This window comes from Psittacula echo, assembly GCF_963264785.1.
Source record: "Psittacula echo genome assembly, chromosome: 3".
In the NCBI taxonomy this organism is placed as follows: domain Eukaryota; kingdom Metazoa; phylum Chordata; class Aves; order Psittaciformes; family Psittacidae; genus Psittacula; species Psittacula echo.
Window position 1 is genome coordinate 13,721,231 of NC_137736.1, and position 22,242 is coordinate 13,743,472.

A 22,242-nucleotide genomic window follows, 5' to 3' on the forward strand; every position below is an offset into this window, starting at 1 on the left:
ACTAGAATGTGGCTTAGCCTTTCAAATTCCCCTCAGTTTGGTATTATAAGCTGTTCTGAAAATCCTAGCACAAACAAGAGCCCCACACTGTTAATCATTTTAGAATGCAGAATGACAAATTCCTTAACAAAGCCTTATCAAGGTCCTATTGAATATTATCTGCAGTTCACTAAGCAAATGCTCATTACACTGAACTAATAGGCACACTTAAGTATTCAGTAAGGAAATAATAATCATATAAAGGAACAAAGAGAACTGCTGTTTTACTGTCTCTGAATCAAGAATGGCACCAACTCTCATTGCAATGAAGGCACTAAAATCTACTGCAGCAATTAATTTTTGTTTTCATAGATGAGACTGTTAAACAGAGTTGTTCTCTTTCTTAAATAATCAGAAAAAAAAAAGGTAAAAGATCTCCCTAGATGTAACACCTTTCTACCTTTCAACCCTCAGCTTTAAGAGGGAAAGGTTAACAGCGGAACAATGACATTGCTTGACAATCTTCACTCTCACAGCTACTATAAATCCTCTTCGGATCAATAGGGTCTCTCATCCAAAGGCAGAGCACCAGCATTTGCTCTTCCTATTAGCACATGCTCCCCCTCCTGTTGACAAGACAGTATAGTTTTTCTACCACTGATGGGCAGAAAAAGGCTAACATTGCCCTTTTTGATCTCATGACATCCAAGCCAGATGTAAGAGAAACAATAAAATATTCACTGAAAGGAGCCTTGAGACAGAATTTGATCAGCAAACCTGGAACAGAAACAGTTCTGGCTAAGAGAATAACTGCTTCATTTAATTTTTACAACTCTGATGTTTGGGGGCAGTCCAGAGTATGTTGCTGTAATTTAGGATATATGCTGTAGTTTTTCCTTCTCTTTTAGCAAGCCAATTTATCTCCAGGGATATGACACTAAGCAAAAAAAGAAAAACCTCTGAGCATTTGCCTGATTCAGGCTTCATTTGTAGCACAGCTCTTTATCTTGGGAATTCCATTGTGTTTTCTTTGAGCTAGGCTCTTTCACACAGTCAAGTTTAATTTAGCTACATTCAAAAATGAAGAACCATAGTAACAAGCTTTCATTAAAATAGAAGGTGCATTTAAACCAGAGCTATTCAAAGGAGAATCAAGTGTCCCAAAATTAATTTGCAATCACAAGGACATGAAAAAAAAAATCTTAAACTACTGTCTCATTACTCTTTTGTGAGCTAAGTACTAAACCTAGTTTTGTTTCTTAAGGAACACAGGAGCAGATGAACAGAGGTTCAACTAAAAGACAGCTTTATTGCTACCGCACGGAAGAACAACTAAACTCTCAGAGCTTCTATTAATAAACTCTTCTGAGCGTGTAAGAGCGCTGTATGTATGTGTGGGAGTAGTGAAGTATTTTAACAGATGTCAGGCCTGAAGCTAAATATATAAATAAGGAAATAAATGCAAGAGTGAAGAAAGTTTGGGCTTGCAGTGATGACTCGATGCACTGCAGAGTGGCAAACTACTTTGCAATTTATATTTCACTAAAGACGGATTTTCTTCTTGAAGAATACTTGATAATGGAGATGCAGACCTTAATTTTCTGTGTATTTTCATTAAAATCCCCAACAAATGACACAGAAGATATTTTTACAGATACTGAAAAACACAGCTGTTTTGAACAATAGCTGATGTCATTAAAGTAACCATTTTTTAAGGACAAATTGTATGCCTTTTGCTTAATCATAGGTACTGCTGAAAGCATAGCAATGTTAGTTTGATAGAACTGTAGAAAGGCAGTATGGCAGCATGCTATTAGTAAAACAAAACAGCGCAGGCCAATGCAGCAGTTTGTTCTATCTAAGAAATGCTAGAAGAACAAAACCAAAGATGAAATTCATCCCTGATTTCTGTGGTTATGACTCTGCTACAACCACTGTGCCTAAAGTCTACTGTCAGCATGGACACTCTAATAGCACAGAGGGCACTTACACTTTGCAACAGTCCAGAACTATTTCCATGTTTCCACTCCCTCACTTGCTATTTTTAGCGCTGCTTCATTTTCATAGCAAGACACTGGTAATATTTAAAAACATTTGTGTTATATTTGCATATCCATCCTGCTCATCACACATTCACTTTTGAAGTGACTGAAGAATATAATCTCATGACACCTTTCATACATTAAGATATGTGTACCTTTTAAGCCTAGGTCTATCTTTTGATTGCTAAATGTCAAACATTCTCCCTCAATTCTTTCGAAAGCAGGATCTCCCATTTTCTGATTAATTCCAGAATTTACAGTTCTCACTCTGTGAGTGCCTATGAGGTACTCCTTTGAGACAAAATGAACTGCAGCTTATTGAACTCAGCTTTAACTTTGGGATTTAATCAACAGATTATTCAATCAGGAGAAATCAAGCTTTTACTCCAGAAGGTCTTCCAGGTAGAGATTCTAGTTTTGCCTGTCACAGAGTATCCTGTAAAGCACTGCCTGCGCACCGATAATCTGATATACCTGAAAACAAAGAGTGCTTTAAGTTAGTCCTTCTGCTGCCACTCTAACTGAACGCAGATGCAAGATGTGACAGCCCCAGAATCCAGTCCCAGCAAAAGGGTCTCAAAATAACATTTATGAAAGACTCTTGGAAAGTACTATTGACACCAGAAAGTAATATTGACTAAGAGCCACCTCACCACATTCCCCCAGAACACAAGGAAATTCAAGTACACACACCAAAAGCGTTACTGTAATGTACACCACTGTTAGTGCTCTCAGCAGCAAGCAAAGGACCGAACAAGAAGGACAATGAACTACCATCCATTTGGCACCTTTTCAGATGGCAGAGTATCAGGTAGCAAGGGCATACGGGAAGCTCCCAGCCTTAAATCCATGTTTACATTACTCATTTATAGGAGTATCTTTACGAATAGCCAGTCTAAGTATTTTGCTAAAAGTTTATGCTTTAAAGCTGGGTTTTAACACACTGCTGCTCTCTGCATTGGCTCCTGATCCACACTGCCTGAAAGTAATGAAGTGATTTCATAATTCCTGCATCGACTCTCAGAAGAACAAGAGACTGATGATAAAGTAAAATAGCCAATAAACACGCATTCAGCAGCCAGTGGCCTGAAATATATAATACGGCACCTTTTCTAATACCAGCGTAAGTACTAGTGAGTCCATTTCGCTTCTTCCTGTGGCGATATAACCAGATGCTGAAGACCATAAGGATAATCCAACAAGCTGCACCAATTCCAGCAATGAAGGCAGGTTGCTTTACTACATCGGAAATCTGCTGGGCTAAACTCACTTGATCTTCTGAAGACACGGGGTTTCCATGAGAATCTGAAAAAAAGACATGCAGAATAGCCCATTAATTTGAATAAGCAACTGTCAAGGACAGCATGAAGAGAACTGACATAATCACAGTCCAGTTTTTCAGGGTAAAATCCTAAAGGCTGCTCTTCAAAAATCCTTTTGCAGGTCTAGATAGAAATGGCTTGTTTTCCATACAAGACAGGTAACTCCAACTACATTGACATTTGTTTGCTTATAAACCCCGCTGAAATCAGTCCACTAGACACACAAATAGTGAGGTTCAAAAAATGCCAAACGTGTGGGCTGCTATTTTGTTTTTAATTTTAATTTTAGCAAAGCAACAGCAGCTTCAAAAAACTATTCTGAAAGTCAGCAAAGAACACAGCAAGGAGAAGAAAGCTCAAATATGAAACATGCATAGTCTGTTCCCTGAGCTCTGCAAATGGGTAGAAAACAGCTACTTAAACATCCACTCTCACAACTGAAAATCACAGAAGAATTACAAATTCAGAGTACATTCACATGAGGATGGGCTGAGGGCTACATTTTAATTTAGCAGTTCCTGACAGATGACTTAAATCTTGTATTACAGTCTAATGTATTCTTTGCAGTCTCTCACTTTGACCTCAATTAAAAAAGACTAAATACTTCAAAGGACATAAAGCAGTACAAAATAACCAATCCTGCCTCTTGATGTGGTTGAAGAAGGGTAACTAAAAATTGAGTTAGGAATTGGTTAAAATAATCAAACAGTCTCATTATTAAGGAACAAGCAGACCTTTTCAAAAACAGCTTCTCCTTACATATCCCACATCAAAATAAAGACCATGTATTTTTTTCTACACACTATTTATATTTTTATTTTTTTTTGTAGAGAAAGCACATGCAAGAATCAGTGTCTTCTGCTTTTTCTGTACTGAACTTCTGCAAGACCCTTCTATGAGCAGCAGTAAGGATATTCAGTTAGTGACCAATGCTTCCTAACTGAAATGAAGCAACTCATAGACACAATGCTGCCTTACTGATTTTTCACCACTACAGCGAGCGCTTACTGGAAATTTCATTACTGCACAGGGTGAGGGCAAGAATTCGAAACCTTTACTCAGAGCGGATATTGTTTTACACATTCCACAACTCTGAAATACCCATTTTTACTCTGGTGTGAATCCAACAGTTAGTCGCTTTTTACTATGGGTGGTGAGATCAGATTCAGAATGAGAGATTCGTGTTTTAAGAAGAAAGGTGCTGGTTTTAATTCTACTAATATAAACTATATGAGAAATGAAAACCTATTCACTTAAAAAATTATACTTTTTCCCTGCGAACTAAACAGTGAATAGGTTTTTATTTTATTTTTTTATGACGTGTCTCACATTATGCCAAAATACAACTGAAATAAAAGAAATCACAGTACAAACAGGAGATGGCATCAAAACGATACAAATAACAAACCTCCTCTGGAAAATGATACCTTTTTCAATGGGAAATGATTAAATTCATTACAGCTTCTTCCAGTGAAGAATTCCAAATTTCAGGTTTTGCGACATCAAGGTCAAATGCCTGTTTTGCCAAGGAATCACCAGCACCTTTAACTGCTACTTTATTGAAATCATATTTCATTTTTCAGGTCCCTTTATCTCCCATGATCCTAAGGTGCTGCCTCGTCTGAAAGTTCACCAGGCAGACTCATTCTTTTTTTTCTAATATACCCTCTGTGCCTGCTGGGTTTATAGATTTCATGCCTGTTTGTGCAAGGTTAAGATGGGTTGCTTCAGAGTTTATGGAGACAGCCAACTGAAGTTCCACACAAGTGGACAGATGGGCTTAGATGTATAAAGTAGGCTGTGACCAATGAATTAAATCTGTCACTCTCTCTCGTCTTTTGTCTCTTTGCAGCTGAGGCCATATTAAGATATGAAAACTTGAATCATCAGTCACTTTTCGAAATGAAAGATTCCTGTATTTTTGAACAGCTACACTACCTTGTATGTCTTAATAGAGTAAAACAAAAGATATTTGCAGAACCTATGGTCCTGAATAAATTTAGAAGACTGATCAATGATTTTTCTTTAATCCTTTCAATATATGTATTTAAAAAAATAAATTCGGGGGGGGGGGGGGGGCAGGGGGGAAATGATGACAAACTCAAAAGCCAGATAAGAATGCTTTTTAAATATGTCAACAATTCAGCCATATAGAAAGATGGTACTTTTATGTATACAAACAGTCAATGCATACGTTGCTCAGACAATAAATGTCTGAAGATACTAAAATACTAAAGAGTCTCTTTGACCATTTATTCTTCTAATTTTTAAATAAGATTCGTCTTCTGGTATTATTTTGCTAGCTATTGCAAGCATAAGAACAGCATAATAATGTAGCTGCTTTTAAAAAATTAGGCTTTTGGCACATTGTATTTGGGTGGACTGTTAGAACCTTTACATTAAATTAGCTGGTATATATTTAGACACACGATAAAGAGAAGTATACGTATGTGTTCATGTACAGTCATATAAACAGCATCATAGAAAAGAAGATGGAAGGGCTTTCAAGAGGCCACATTTGACCCTGCTCCTCTTGTAATTAAGAAAAATAAAGTACGCTAAATATAAAGCAAAGGGGATTTCCAGGAACATTATCTTGGATGCCTTTCTTTGAGAAGGGCATATATTCCTTCCATAGTAGTGCTGTGAGATCCTGACTGATCAGTCAGGAAAAAAGCTCTTGAACTAAAAAAAGTACTTTTTCTTCATCCCAGGAAATTTCTGGAAGCTTTGACTGAGATATAAACGGTTCATAATCAACATTCCTGTTCCTGCTTGCACTCCTCGGGGAGACATGCCAAAATAATAAGTGAGCATAAACATTCTACGGCAAAGTGCATCTTACTGCCAGAGCAGCAGCCACAGCATTTAATGTACTTGAAAATGCCTCAGAGTTGTTGGAGCAGGCTGATCCCGTAACTCCCTGAAACCAGCATATTATCACAGTGACTCATCCCTTCTTCTGCCCCAAGATGAGGGCTCTCTTTTTAATCACAGATAACGTTGCTATGGCTATTGCTTACAAGCTATGTGATTTGACTCTCCTGAAGCTCCAAGTTTCAAACTGCAATGCAAACTAATTAGAATTTACATCAAGAAGAACTGAGGCCTCTAATTCTCTGATGTTAAATATTCATATAAATAAGAAGCATGTAAAACCTAAATTTTAAGTTGTTAAATGTTAAATAAAAGATTAATACACAATTAAGATTGGAATGCCAAAGATAAAAAAAAAAAAAAGGCAGTAAATTCAGGTTCACAGGTGTGCAAGGAACCTTAGCTTTGCCCTGTACATGTACAGACTATGGCATAGTACTTTTCCAAATGCCTATCTCATATAGCATATAAAATGTGCAAACAATAAGTAGGAATGTACAAACATTCAATAGTAGAACATGTACAAAACAGTAGAAAATGTACAAACAGTAAGTTCTGTTGACATTGCTAATTCTGGCAATTCAAAGCTTGTAAAACACCTGGAATCTGCAACATGATGTCTGAGTGTTTTGTCACATATATGTTCATGATGCAATATGAAAATTATCTGATAAAGCAGGTTAGGAATAAGCTGGTTTGTATCCTTTCAAGTTATATACATTTCCAAAACTGGAAAAATACCGGTTTTGTGCTCCAATCTTATAAAATGCAGTTTGAGGAGACAGCACTGAACTGGTTTGTTAGGGTTTACCGCAAGGGAAAATAAAATTACTTTCTTTGAGTTATTTGCAGGTCACCAGACAAAAATACCAATAAACCTTACAACCATCACACTAGAAGTACTTGAAGGGCTGACAGAGTAATATCCCTGAAGGCGCACTAGCTAGTTCACAAATCACATTTCCTAAAGAAGCAATTAGAATAATAAAGACTCAATGAAACTTTGCTGTGTTTCGTACACTTGAGACATCCAATGATTGAATAATGCACTCAGTATTTACAATAAATATGCAGATTTCTCTCAATAAATAACTGCACACCATATAGTCTGATGAATAATGTGTTTAAGAGTAACATTAACTGCAGTTATGGGGCTTCTTCGAGCTGGTACCCTGAACAAAATGTTGCAATGTTCTGATTTCACTTCGTATTTGTCAAAAAGCACAGGTAATACTGCCAAACTACCCTAGTTAGTATCCCATCATTGTATAAAAGGCAGGCTTCATACCAACAAAAAACAGTTTGTTATGATAATTCTCACCTTCCTGTATGGAGCATTTTTGTTACCAATGTCCTGAAGTTAAATTTCATGACAAGAAACTCCTATGATTTTATTTTCCAAAGCACACTATTATATGCACACAATAGTGAGCTGTGGCTAGCTCTCATGAAATACGATTTTTTTTCCTTAACACCAAAGCTCTCGCAGTCTGTCTTATTGTAAAATATCAACTTTCCTTTAAACCAAATAGTTTTCCAGTCCTTGGACTTCCACAGAAAGCTTTAAAAGGTCATTTAAAAGCTAAGATGAAAACTCCATCCCCGGCAGTGCTCAAGGCCAGGCTGGATGTGGCTTTGAGAAACCTGGTCTAGTGGGAGGTGTCCTTGCCCATGGCAGGGGGTGGTGGTGGTGGAACTGGGTTTTGAAGTGCTTTCCAACCCAACCCATTCTATGATTCTGTGATTCAGAATCCCCAAGTGTTCTAAGATGCATGGTTTTTCAGTTGAACTCATGATTTTAAACACTAAAAGGTGGTTTCTGAATAATGAGCAAATATATCGTTAGCTTGTCCCTGGTGGCACAGGAAGTCTTTGGTACCACGGCTCAGTGAGCTGCTTTGTGTCAGCTGAGACACAGAAAATGAAAGAGCTTTGAGCTTACAATTTGTACCTGTCTCTGTAACGGGTTAAGTGAGGTGTGTGCACAAGGCCATTTATCACAGCTCAGCTGATGCATGGGACTGCGATTGCACGCCTCAGCTCTCAGAGAATCTAATGTCTCCTGTCCTCCCCTCTTGTTCTGGAATGTGAAACTTCCTCCTCCCTGTCCTTCCTGGCTGACACTCTGCCCTGGCCTTTCTCACAGTCACAAGCCTGGGAGCACCCTCCACAGCACGCAGACTCAAATATGAGGTTGCTGTGCAAAAGCAGGGAACACTGAGCAAAAACCTCTCTTCTTTGGATGCTCCAGAGCCAATCACAACCTAGTCTCACATTTTTGTAAGAAAAACACATTAAAAGGAGGCGGATGTTCGATTTTAACAAAAAGTTCTTACATAAAAAGTATATCTTGTTTGCACACATAGAATTTTTAGTTAGAAAAAACCCCCCAAACCTCATAAAGTTAAGGGCTGTACTATTTCAAACATCAGGAGAAGATTTCCTGAAGGAATAGTTGGGGATCGGCGGCAGAAATGCAGAAACTTGAAGTTGTCAGTGCCAAACACACAGTTCCTAGAGAACGTAGATACAGGGAGTTGGGACTCTTTCAAACTTTCTTAAAGTAGCATCCTTAGTCCTCTGTCTTCCCCCTCCCTGGCCTCCCTTCCTTCTCTCTGTAACCATGTAATTTATGGCTGGTGAAAAGTGCCAATTGATGACATCAACAGATTAATTTTCTTTCTTCAGAAGAGCTAAAAGAACACTCAAGTGTCTGCTCCACCCCTGCGCCGGGAGCACATCTAAGGACTAAGAATGATTCCTTGCGGGGGCTGTAGGCGAATGCATAACACAGGGTAGAGTTAGGTAAACTGCAGCCATTCTTCTGCTTTGATGATTTTAGGTTCATCTCTGCTACTAAAGGGAACTCCTTAAATTTAAGTACTAATTTTCAGCAGCCTCCTGCAGTTGCCAAAAGTACTGCAGCACTGTCTAGGCATTTCTTTGTACTGCTTCTGGTGGCATGGATCTCCACAAGGCTCCTGCCTCCAGGTCTTTACCATGTAACAGCCAAATTATGGGATTTTTACCGCACTATATGTAGATTTGGCCATGCCACCTAATTACGAGCAAGCAGTACAGACTATGAAAGCAAACTCCAGTGGCAAGGTGATATATGGATTCCTTGAACACCCTCCGAGGTTTGATTGTTTCATGCTTTCTAACATAGCGTCAGTTAAGGCCAGGAACCCAGAATGCAGGCAAAAAATCTTATCCTGACAGGCTCTTGTTTCTTTTCCGCTTATCAAAAACCCAAAGCGATTAAGTTCCATTACAAAATTCACCTTCATTTAGCTTTTCATTTGAGAAAAGGGGGAAAAAAGGAAAAAAAATTATTATGAAATCTTAGGCTTTGAGTATTGAGGTTTCCCTGTTATTTTATACTCATAAGGTTCATCAATTTCAAATTTTCAAAATCTAAGCCATATGGAACAAAGTTGACTTTGACTACTGTGAGGCATCCCTGCCCATGGCAGGAAGGTTGGAAATACGTGATGTTAAGGTCCTTTCCAACCTTAACTATTCTATGATTCTATGACTGGAAAGCTGTCTGTAGGAAGCTATGAATGGTATCTGGCTGTAGGAAAGAACAATCCAACAAATAACTATGGGGTCTTGCATGTATAAATGGAATATTTATACATGCAATATATACAACAAAATGCAATTTTGCTGTAAAATCTCTATTAATATAATGAGAAATCATATGCCTATATAAGGTAAATAAGTTAAAGATGACCTTCATTTTAATAGCCAAGGAAACATACATGTAATTTTCCAGAGATTATATTCATCTTTTAGTTTTATTTTCACATGCAGTAATTATAGTTTTAAAAATAGAAATAGTGAAATAACAAGGAAGACCTACTAATGACACAGAAATGGACAGGACATAAAGTCCAAAGTAACATGGTAAGTTTGCTTTCACAATACACTGAAATGATAAGGCACTTTAATAGAGGCATACTGGTAAGGCAACATGTAGTTATAACTAAATCTACTTTAAATAATCTTCAGCTACCCAACAGCAAAGATGCGTTTCTTTCAAGCACACCCAAGAGCAATGCCCCTGATCTGCATGTACGACAGAGAGATGTTTGGTGTAAACAAAGTTAGGAGGTCAAGATTGCTGTCAGTCACCTGCATACCTTTTTTTCCTGTACTCGGGTTATTTACTAACTTTCACACATAGCTGATATTTATTGTGCCTAATTTTAGCATGCTTTTTTGCCTAATAAAGATGAAATCTAATCAAGACAGATTATACCCTGAGCCAACACTCAGGAATTCATACTCCCCTACATGTTTTATTACACTAGTCTTATGTGTGCGAATTCACTTTGAAAAATCAGTAACCAAAAAGCAGCACTGCTGAATTGGAAGACCCAAAAAAAACTTGTGTTGTTATAATCCCATCTTTAGAATACAGTTCTACGGCAAGTTTAAGAACAGAAATGTCAAAACCTGCTATTCCAAAGATCAAGTAACACTATCTATTTCACTTGTCTTGAAGGTATTTCTGGTGCCATAAAAGACAAAAGCAAACAAACAAAAATCACTGAAACCAATAGGTAGGATTACCAGCATGCTTACCTAATTGGATAAACTGAGGATCGCTTTTCACTCCAGGTCCTGCCCCAGTACTTGCTGCCACTTCCACGCTGTATCGAATACCAGGAACTAGGGAGGGGATGACTACAGAAAAGGTAGAACCATCTACCGTCTTGTTTATATGGTATCGACTTTCATTGCCAAGACACCAAACCTGCAGGAAGTAAGCATATGGTATGTGTAGATGTTCAAAATCCAGCACCAAAGGGTAAGTAGAAGGAAGGATGACACATCCTATCTGCTGGATACAGAAATTTACATTTTGTCACTAACATCTGCAGTTATGGATTGCTGTCCTAGGCATGGTATGAATGCTGAAAAGATACTAGTTTCAAAGAGCAGCTGCAACTATTAAAGTTATTTGATGGGTTTATTGTAATTCATTTGCAGTTCAGCCAGTGACATCAGTGCTAATAAAATTAAAAGCATTAGTAACTCCGAACAAATAAGGGAAGTCAAGAATTGCTCACATAAACAACAAAGTAAGAGCATTCCGTTAAATGAATTTGCAATTCTCTTGTTCAGCAATTGCTTATCAAGAAAGGCTTTCTTCACTCAAGCGCAAGAGCAAGTCTGTCATCACATGATGTCACAAGAGAACTGATGTCATGCTGGAATCCAAACATTACCTTTTGATAAAAGAAAAGGCAGCAAGAGGCTGTGATTGAGTAATATGCCACCTTCTATTGACAGACAGCAGCATGATATCTGATCTAATTTTTAGTTGAGATCAGGACACAGGTCTAAATGACTTTAATTCATCACTTTATAAATTACATCAATGATATTAAATGATTGGGAAAAACAATATGATTAGGTATTTTCACCTCTTTAGGCCTGCACTATTGATGTGGCAAATGCTTGTAAGAGTACGGCTGAACTGCCAACTGCTGTTAAAAGAGAAGCAGCAGCTAATCTAGATCTGCTAGAAAATTGAGGAAGCTGTGTTGATTTCCTCTTTACTCCCTTTCCACAAATGCATTACTGTCCGATGAATATTTAGCCAGAAAGTTAAATTAGTTAGATTCAGTACTTTATCTGTAAAGAAGCAAACTTTCCTGAGAACAGCAGCATTTCTGAACCTGTGTTGACACACGAGGGAAGATTTTGCTTTTGACATATGGAGCTCCTAGAAGATTTAGCATGCAGATAGCTGCTCTTAATCCCTAATGTAATTCTGCTGCTGTGGAGATTGCCAAGTGAGTAAGCTAGAGTTACACATATAGAACAACTGCTAGGCCCTTTCTATACAGTACTTTCCCCCTGGACACCGGGGAATTTTATTCCACCTTCAGGACATTCCAAGACCCTCAAACTGGGCTAGTGGGACACTGAGGATCTGAAATGTATTTTCAGCTTCTCTGAAACAGAATCCCAACACAGCATATACATAACTGCTGCTGCAGAGCAGGTCAGAATGCACAAAGAGAATATAATTTTTTATGTTCTGATGCTATGGAGAGACTGTTTTAGTCAGTAGTAGCATAATTATTAGTAATATTGCTCTTAAGTCCATGAAAATCCTTTTATGTAAATAAGAACTCAACAAAGTGAGGAACAAAAGATTTAAATCTGTATTTTGACTTACATCAGTTTCCCAGAAATTGCAACTGCCACCACGTACAATGGTTTTATGTGCAAACAATAAAAGCAATTTATTATGTACTTGTAACTATGCACTATTAATTCATAAAACTGTTTTCTTCTTAGGCCCTCAAACATATAGAGAAATTCACAAAACAAGAATGGTAGGTTAAACATCATGTTGTTCAGTACTTGCTATACTGTATTTGATTGTACACATAAATAGGCAGGCGAAAACAAACTTTTACAATAACATGAAGAAAGGAGGAATCCACATTATAATAGACACATAAGTGAAGAAAGAATTGTATAACAAGGGAATTTCTAACCGTGCTAGGGAAGGAAGGAATGACTGCTGCTGTGATTTGAACTTCTAGCTTTTTGTATGTGCTACTGACACTTCAGTTAAGATGGTATCCTACTTCCTACTTATTTTATCTTTTAAATAAAGTGGATACACTCTTGCCTTATATCTGAGTTGCTGAGAAAACAAAGAATTCCCCACACATATGTACCTTTTTTTCCTGGGAGAAAACATAGCAGAACGAAAAACAAAGAGGAAGAAAAAAAGAGAAGGTTTTACAAGACTTCTATTTGGATTATCTTGTTATTATTTTTAATCTTAAATCACTGGTTCTGCATTTATTTAGTTTTTAGACAAAAATATTAATTTCAGATAGCAACCTAAATAGCAACTACATGCATATTTATTGCGCTTGTTTTCTATCCACGGTGAAAAGCACAAAGGAAAATAATGGCATTTACACAATAAACATAGACGTAAAATGTGCCAGTGTGCCATCTACTGCTACACTAGCACTATAAGACACTTGCTCCTAATACCTGGTAACCTATTGCCTCTGAATGCTATGAGGTATGTTAGGTATTATATCCACATGAAATTCCTGACTTTTATTGTTTTGTCCTTACAACCTTAACATTCCTCTGATGCAGTTTCTTGATGGAAATAATTCCATCTCTTCAGCTCAAGGTCTGCCTCTAGATAAAATAACTTTGCAAGTATTTTTTTTCCAACTACATTATATATCTGAAACTAAGCCATAAACTGATTTTTTTACCAGTTGACAGGTTTTGAAAGGCATTTTATTATTCTAAATTGACCATGAAGCTTAGTGATCTCTTCCCTTTCGCATTTCTACTGAGGAAAAAGAAAACCAACCAGAATGAGAAGCAGAATGACTTTTGATGGCTGGGAATACATGCCTATAGCCCAGCGTCTTGACCTGAAAAAGAGCCAAGACATGCTCATTTGAAAGATTTTCTCAGTAATGCACATTTGCAGGAGACTGAAACCTCTCTGTAACTATAAAGCTTATTTGATTTCCACAAGGAGACACTTAAAATGGCCGTAGCTTGCTTAGAAAAAATTATCCTTACTTACTTTGCTATGCAAATTCTTGCAAAACAATTTGAACTGAAAATAAATATAGTGTATGATACTAAACAAATGTCACATATAATTTATAATGTACTTAAAATTTGTTAAAAATTAAATAACATAATGAGCACTGTGTTTGTGTGAAACAAGAGAAAAATTTCTATGCACTAAATGCATTTATTATTACACAAGCACATTCTTTACTTGAAAGTTTTCCATTTATTTTAACTACCCAGTTACACATAATTTAACTCAGATCTTAACACTGTTAATTATTATCCCTGAGCTTTTCAACTTATTAAGCCTGTTTATATTTACTACTTCGGCCAATGTCTTTGAGTCACAAAACGGTTCTCAAACAGGTACAGTTCCCTCTCTACTTGTGTATGTATTTCTCAAGTTATAATGAAGGCAAGAAGGCAGTTGTTTTAATTAAAAGGGTTGACCCTTTGCTTTGATTTATGGATGCTGTTTTAATTGCTTTCTATCAGTCAGAATTACCAAATATGAAGTTTGAGTCAAACAATTTTCTATCTCATTTGCTTTGACTAACCAGTAGATGGAGCCAAGCATCCACGAACAACCCAACCTGTCACTACCTGGCCAATAGCCCCCATGGCAGGGGATCAAGGCATGACAGCAGTACCTTATATTCTTGAACCATCCCGTTCTGGTTGTCCTCTGGGGGTGGCTGCCAGGTGACCACAATTGCCGTTCCATTCCCATCGTTCTTAGTTACTGAAACACTCTGAGGTGGAGCGCTAGGAGCTGTTTGGAAAGAAGGAGTGAAGGTAAGTTCATTACATGCACAAGTGGGTTTTTGTAACAGGGAGATGGTTTCTGGGCTACACAAATGCATTCTTCTATGCTTCAACCCCCTCACTGAGGGCAGTTGTTGCCCATTGCCCACAAGACAAAATGACACAGAAGGAAAGCAATGTGAAACTGCTACCAGGCTCCTGAGTCCTGCTGCAGTGTTGCTGTACAGGATAGGGTAAGTCAAGCTCATCACCAGACTCTCTAAACTCAGGTACCCACTACCTAGATGTCGCAGTCCCAAGCACTGAATTCCTCACTGGTCTCAAATCATCTAAACTAGGATCAACAGTTTTGAAAACTAAACTCTATAAACTGATATCAATAGAATGATAGCTCTCAGTTCCTCTACTGTGTGAATAATACAAAACTCATTAAAATCAGGATAGAATGTGTTAATACATCTATAATAATAATAATTCATGTTTTGAACTTTAAATAGTCATTTAAAATGTGGACACTTAGCTGATGCTTAGGATTAATGCAGTTAAGCACACCTCTTGAACCACCTGCAGCATAAAACAGAGGTACATGGCATTTATACTGGGGAGGGAAGAGTGCAGGGGAAAGGCTGCACATACCAAGAGGCACTGCCCATCTTGCACACTCATAACACCTAAGCAACAACAAAATGAAGAGCTGCACGAACCTTCTCTTTTTAGTACACATACGAGATGGAAATACATAATTTAGTCCACTCTATATGTTACCCTCATTCATCTTTTCATTTTGTCTTACTGATTGATCCAGATATAAAAGCCTTCTAAGAATGCGGTTTCCATTCCCTCAGCTATAGTGCTTTGATGATTTCTGTGGTGTCTGCTATCTACTCAAGATAGTGATTAGCAAGTGCTTGAATCTGACAGAAGTCACTTGTGCCCAGACCATGAACTCAGCAGGGAGGAGTGCATACTGCAGTGAAGATAAAAAGCACATTTCCCATTGTGTGCTGGAGAGGATTTTTGCACATCCCTCTCTCTCTGTCTCTTGTGCGTGGTTCTGAATATTTACTTCTGTGTCACCAAACAATTCACATAATGATCAGTCCGACACAGCCTCCTCTGCCGCAGATTGCTGTTCTCAAACAGCATGCACTTCAAACAAAATCAAACAACGAACATATCAGAGGGAAGCGAGCCAGACTACTACTTCAAAAAGGAAAGACGAAGACAGTCTGGCTCCCACTTGCCTTCTTCCAGGGTCTTTGCAAATTTCACTTCACTATCTGCTCCCTGAAACTCATTAAAAAAGGGGCGGGCCTTGATTTCGTAGTTTACACCTTTCTTCAGCTCGGGAATGATAACGCTGTTTTTGGTTGGAGTCTTCACTTCAAAGATTAACCACTCCGACTCTCCATAGGATGCTGATGTAGGCCGGTACAGAATTTTATAGCCTTGGATATACTGGGATTGCTGGTCCACCTGGTGAGACAGTAGAACATACAACATAACCTTTAACAAAACCGAACCAGAATGATGTCAGTGACACAATGCACAGCCCTTGGACTATCTTTTTTATTTGAAGTAAACAACATTGTCAAAGCGGATAAAGGCTCCTTGCATTACAGCAAATTACAGGCCTGATTCACAACTGCATTAATCTGTTTGATGTTGGTAGAACTGCACTGGTTCCCAAGGATTTATGAAGGCATTAAAGGGGGATAATGGAGTTGTATAATATGCCCCAGCTTTGTGAAATGAACAGCTTTTGCATGCGTGGAGTGATGGAGCTCAGCGCAGGCCAGGTTTTCTGCCCACCCAAATCTGCCCATCAGGGCAGGGGGCACATGGGGGTAGCTGGGAGGGCAAGGGCAAGGGATCTACAGCTCCACGACTCAGGGTATTGAATACAGAGATCAAAGGAAGAGCCTGCCAACTCTCTGGAGGTGTGGAAGCCTCACAGAATCCATGCAATGAGCACTGCTTCCTGCCCGCTTCCTTCTGGAGAAAGCAAACTGAAAGGGCAGCCAGCTGGCACTATCTCCATCTCTGTGATTAGGCTGGGCTCCTTCAGAGGGCTGATTTGTCCAAGCACTTCCTCCATGTCCACCTGCTCAGCAGGAGGCTCCTCTGCTGGAAGGAACGGACTGTTTTGAGAGGGCTCTGAAGAGGCTCGTAAAACTCAGCATGGCAACACAGATGAGACTTGGAAAACAGATCAAAATGAAACTCAGCGGTCCTGAGTGCTGCACAGACCCAGGGAATTTTACATCACATGTCTGGAGACAAGGGTGGGACGCACTGTGTTTGGCTACAGCTGAAAGAGAAAGCTATCTTCCCGAAGTGAATTCTCGTGGAGCATTCACTATCTTTTAACTACCATTTCCAATGTCCGATGAATAAGAAAGTCCAGTAATAACAACGAAATCTTTAAGAGTGGATCAGATTTTCCCTATTTTCAAAAATCTCATATCACACAATAAAACTGTTTGCTTGCTTGCACTTTCGCTCCAAAAAAGCAACACGTTCCATTTTTAATAATCACATAAAGAATGCATGTGCTAGCTGAAACTGAGGTAATGCTTATTTTTGAAATCGCAGAGAAGCCACCGGCCACCCAAGAGACTGACAAAAACGGCCGGTCTGGAAAAGGTTGTTCTGTAAGGAAAGGTCAAACGAAATTGTGCTAGGAACCTTAAAGATGTTTTAACAGAATTAATTAAAACCAGGAGATTGCCTGCTGCAGGTGGCTGTGCTGCAGGTGACAGTGTAATTACCATGCAACACAACAGATATTATCTGCACTTTTGCAGCACCCAGGAGCCCTGGTCATGAACCAGGACTCTGTAGGGGTAGGGCTCTTGTACAAAGTCTAAGTGCCTTTTGTTCCTGTTTAAAATGTTCTGTCATGGCATAGCAGGGACTACACCCTGTGCTCTCCTCAACTGCTCCTGCCAATATATTGACACGTTCAGATGGAAATCCTAAAAAGACCTCACAGCTCACTCCCTTTGGATTTATTTCCACACCTGGTATAATTATTCCTCACTTTTTCTTCATTCTGCATCCTATTTCAAAACCGCTCTTCTTTGAATCACATTTTCTGATCTCATTGCTTGGTACTTGCAGTTTCCCTGTGTTGTTTTGTATCTTAATTTCTACCTCTTGATTGCCAAATGTCTCCCTCAGTAAGCCATTTCTAATCCTTTCCCTCCTGAGGCCTTAGCTTGTGAGCCTACTTGCATCTTTTTCATGTATGTTCCCATTCCCCTTACTCCCGGACTCCAACAGGATGGTTTCCTTATTCTCTCATTTCCTCTGCTGTATCATCCACATGGCCAACTTCCTGCTTCCTCCCACCAGAGCAATGTCAACACAGCATCTGAAAACCATTTGCCCTTTTCGTCTCTTCTCCCTGCACTGTATGTACTTATAGCACTGTGGGAAACCACAGGTTCAGATGAGGCTATATGGGTTTGGGAGTGTTTCTCAGTATGGATGTAGGATAAGACTTTCAAAGAGAATTATGCAGTATTTCTCTCCACCAGTGACTGACAAACATGGAAATGCCCATGCTATCTCATTAGGGCAGTGATACACTTCCTACTGAAAGCAGTGCAAAAGCTTCAAATTATATGACTTTGAAGGCTTTGATCAGTCCTTTAGCTTCCAGAGGACAACTCTGAAACTCTCACCGTATTGTAAACAGCACTCTCTATGGAGACAGGAAATGGTGAAAATGGAGCAACATTTAGTAAAGTAAGAAAGCAAAGCCCAAGCAGCACTCATTCCAGAGAAAAACATTTCATTTGCAAGCATACAAACTACACAGCTTTTTAAAGTGTGGCTCCACTGCAGTCAAACAGTAGATTCAGCAGTGCATATATGACCACCTCCATGATACAGATTTATACTTACTGTCCAATGAACTTCAATTGAGGAGGAAGAAAGGATAGTAGGGTTGTGCAGATGTAGTACCACATCACCTAGTTCTCTCTGGACCTGCTTGTGATCCACACCTTGACTTGTTGGTGGAACATCTGTAATGATTTAAGATTCCATATCCACAAGTATATATGATTGTTAAAAGAAGCATATGTAAATACAAACGAATATATCATAAAGTATGTGATACCACCAATAAAGATTACCCTAAGTCCTTCCCAATTATGTAAGAAAAAACTACATGGAGTATTTTCCTGAGCAAATCACCAATGCTTAGGTAGTAGCACTGTCTTCAACAGAGAGAAACAGGAAGGAAATGCTGCGTAAAAAAAAAACCACACTCGAGGATGTCTTTGGTAAGTAACTGCAGCAGCATTTCTTCATTCTTTCCTGTTGGGAGTAGAAAAACCACTGCAGATTCCAAGAGACCTGGAAACCTATAAAGAATGGCAAAAGCAGAAGCTGTATTTTCAGACAGCTTCATGGGGAAACTTATTGCTTCTAATTACAAAATAAATGTAAAAACTGAAGAAAAGACAAATGAGTCATGTAGATGCAGCTTCTCTGATGGCAAGTGTCTTCTGTAAACAGCACGCAGAGCACAGCTGAGTGCTGTCTGGCTCTTCTGACATTTGGTCTATCTTATAGCTAAAAGAATTGTTCATATGCATGAAGGGAAAAATTCCTCTCAAAAGACACAATGGTACAATGGAAACACATATTTTCTGCATGCAGAGCCCTTGAAATATATATTTAACTGAAACAGAATGACTGTCAGACATGTATAAAATTTACAGGCAACCAGTAACAGGTTGTCTAAAATATACATGTACTATCGACAGCACAGTAACATAGTTTCTGCATTGATTTCATATCTCTCTCCAATCATTTTAAACAAATACCATGCTGACAAAAAAGATCACAGCCTTAGAAATTCATGAAAAGTACTTATAGTGATGTCCCCCTTTCCTTTCCTTTTTAGTTTCCTTTCCTTTTTTTCTTTCTGTCCCTTTCCTCTTTCCTTTCCTTTTTCCTTTTCTCTTCCCTTTTCCTTTTCTCTTCCCTTTTCCTTTTCTCTTCCCATTTCCTTTTCCCTTCCCTTTCCTTCCTGAAGACCTTAGAAATTTCCATGCCTGTCTGCTTACAAGAAGTGCCAAAGACAGAGTACACAGAATTTGTGTATATATTTATGTACAACTAACTACAACTACTGTAATACATTGCTGTGGGTGTGTAGACTGTCTTGAAAGCTAAGATTTGGATAGCGCAGTTGATGCTGATATAGAAGACACTTATTTAATGCAAGTACAAGAGTTGCAAAGCTGTTCCTTTTTGCCAAGTGGTCACATTCTCAGTTCATCAGCTATTGGTCTTCTCTAAATAATAATAAAACCAATGCTAAGAGTGCATTAGGACAAGGCATGAATACATGTTTTTTTTCAAGAAATACAGTTCCCATTAGGGAATACAAAGCCTATGTCACTTTGAAGTTCTATCATACAGTTTCCCGAACATATTTACAAGAAGATGGGAATTCTTAAAAGTTAAAGAAGCAAACTGAGGTTAGCATGCAGTCAGTGGGTGACAAATCCGGATTCTTAGCAGAGAACGTTGACAAGAAAGTGACAAAACCAGAGCACTCTTCACTGCTGTATCCACATGTAGCATGTTCTGCCAAACAGTCCATTTATCAGAGTATTTCCCTCCCCTCAGAGTTTGAAAGCATGAAAGACACAAACTTCTGTTTGGAGAGTTGCCTAAATATCACCCTGATTAGAATGTAACAGGAGTAACTAGTTCTGCCTTTGCTAGTCATAACAGATGAGTCACCAACAATATGAATCAAACTATTAATAGGCTCAGCCATTCATACATCTGTGCTATACAGCAATACGTGTGATTTCTTATTTTGGAGTCAGGCTTCCAAGACAGTGACTGTCAGTGAGAACACCTAAGCATGTTGGTTTTAACGTTACTAATATGTACAGTGTAAAGATGAAGGTAGGTTAGGTTCCTGGTCCGGACACGCATTTAGGAAAAGACCATACTGCCTTCTAGAGAAAAATAAACTGGGAAAGTTTTGAACTTAGCTAGACCACAACTTACACAAAACGGAAATGTTACTGGAAGAAGAGTGGAACTGACACTCTAAAAAACTTGACACTTGATTCTATTTCTTACTTGATGAAAATTTTATCTATTGGTTGTTATTTTCAATCAGGCTTTGTGTGGTTCTCATCTCTTCAGCAGTACTAGATGCCTAGAGGACAGTGAAGCTTTTTCATGCCATTATAAACCATTCAGTTTTGCTGAGTTAACAGAATGCTGCCTCATTCCTCATTCACTGTTTATCAGTCCGGTCAATGATCAGTTTATCAGGGACATTAAGACCTCATACTTCATCTGATATCCAGGAATGAAATTACACTGCATGAAAAATGGACTTGTGCAGAACACTGCAGCCTGCCCACATAATAACACACGTTGCCCTATTCCCAGGAATACAGAAATCATGGAATCACAGAATCACAGAATGGTTCAGGTTGAAAGGGACCTTAAAAGCTCATCCAGTTCCACCCCCCTGCCATGGGCAGAGACACCTTCCACTAGAGCAGGTTGCTCCAAGCCCTGTCCAACCTGGCCTTGAACACTGCCGGGAATGGGGCAGACACAGCTCCTCTGGACAACCTGTGCCAGTGTCTCACCACCCACACAGGGAAGAATTTCTTCATAATATCTAATCTAAATCTCCCCTCTGTCACCTTAAAGTCATTCCCTCTTTGTCCTGTCATTACAAACCCTTAAAGGTTACTAAATCTCTCCTCGGTAACAGACTTAGGAACCTGTGCAATGCCTACCATTAGAACACGTTGCCCAAGGCTCTGTCCAGCCTGGTCTTGGAACACTGCCAGGGATGGAGCATTTACCACTTCTTTGGGCAAACTGTGCCAGTGCCTCACCACCCTCATAGTAAAGAACTTCTTCCTTCATGACTCTGCTGTCTTTATATATCCACTGAAATTGTCACCCATCAGGAGAAATGCATACTGAAGGACAGCAGTGTGAAACTGTTCACTCCCCAGGGGAGGTGAGAAAGACTTGTTTTCAGACCAGCTTCAGGAAAAATGAAAGTCACCAAAGGAAAATGCCTTGTTTCCTTTAAGGACCTTCCTTTCAAAAACAAACACGTACTTACTTATGCAAACAAAGAAACAAACATACAACACAAGCACTCTTAATAGGCCAATGGGTCAATTTCTGCAGTAAGCAGAAAAAGCAGTAGAAAAAAAGAAAGATTATCTATAGCACTTTTAGTTTGAAAAGAAGTATGTCCAGTTATTCCCTTCTTAAGAATCTAAGTATTTCTCCTGGAAAAACACAGGCTGTGAAGTTGCAATGCATGATTCCCTATACACCATTGTAAGTGTCATTTATTTGCTACAGTGAACACAAAGTTATTTTAGATTTTACATAGCTGGATTCAGTCCATGGCTGGACTTCAGTCATAGATGGAGTGAGAGGATGACTCCTTCATCCATTCCTACCCAGCCTTTTCTTCCAGTTGTCTATCTGTAAGCACTCTCTCTCTTCACTGCTTTATTTTCAACAGTTGTACTATTGAAATACTTTTAATACACTGGCAAAACCTCTTCTTTACTGGCTTACAATGCCCAACTCCTTCCAATTTTAAACTTCTCTCTTTCCTAATGTAGCAAAAATCAACTCAG

At 38.8% G+C, this 22,242-nt stretch overlaps 1 protein-coding gene across 1 annotated transcript in view; it reads right to left on the reverse strand.

Moving 5' to 3' along the window:
• The window catches only part of ROBO1 (roundabout guidance receptor 1), a gene marked incomplete at both ends in the record, with an annotated part of 515,624 nt that overhangs the window by 31,101 nt on the left and 462,281 nt on the right, over window positions 1-22,242 (reverse strand). Inside the window, 5 exons of the mRNA XM_080612700.1 lie at window positions 3,129-3,326; window positions 10,814-10,985; window positions 14,461-14,582; window positions 15,820-16,051; window positions 18,488-18,609. Coding sequence (XP_080468826.1) covers window positions 3,129-3,326; window positions 10,814-10,985; window positions 14,461-14,582; window positions 15,820-16,051; window positions 18,488-18,609 — 846 coding nt within the window. The remainder of the gene's footprint in view (window positions 1-3,128; window positions 3,327-10,813; window positions 10,986-14,460; window positions 14,583-15,819; window positions 16,052-18,487; window positions 18,610-22,242) is intronic.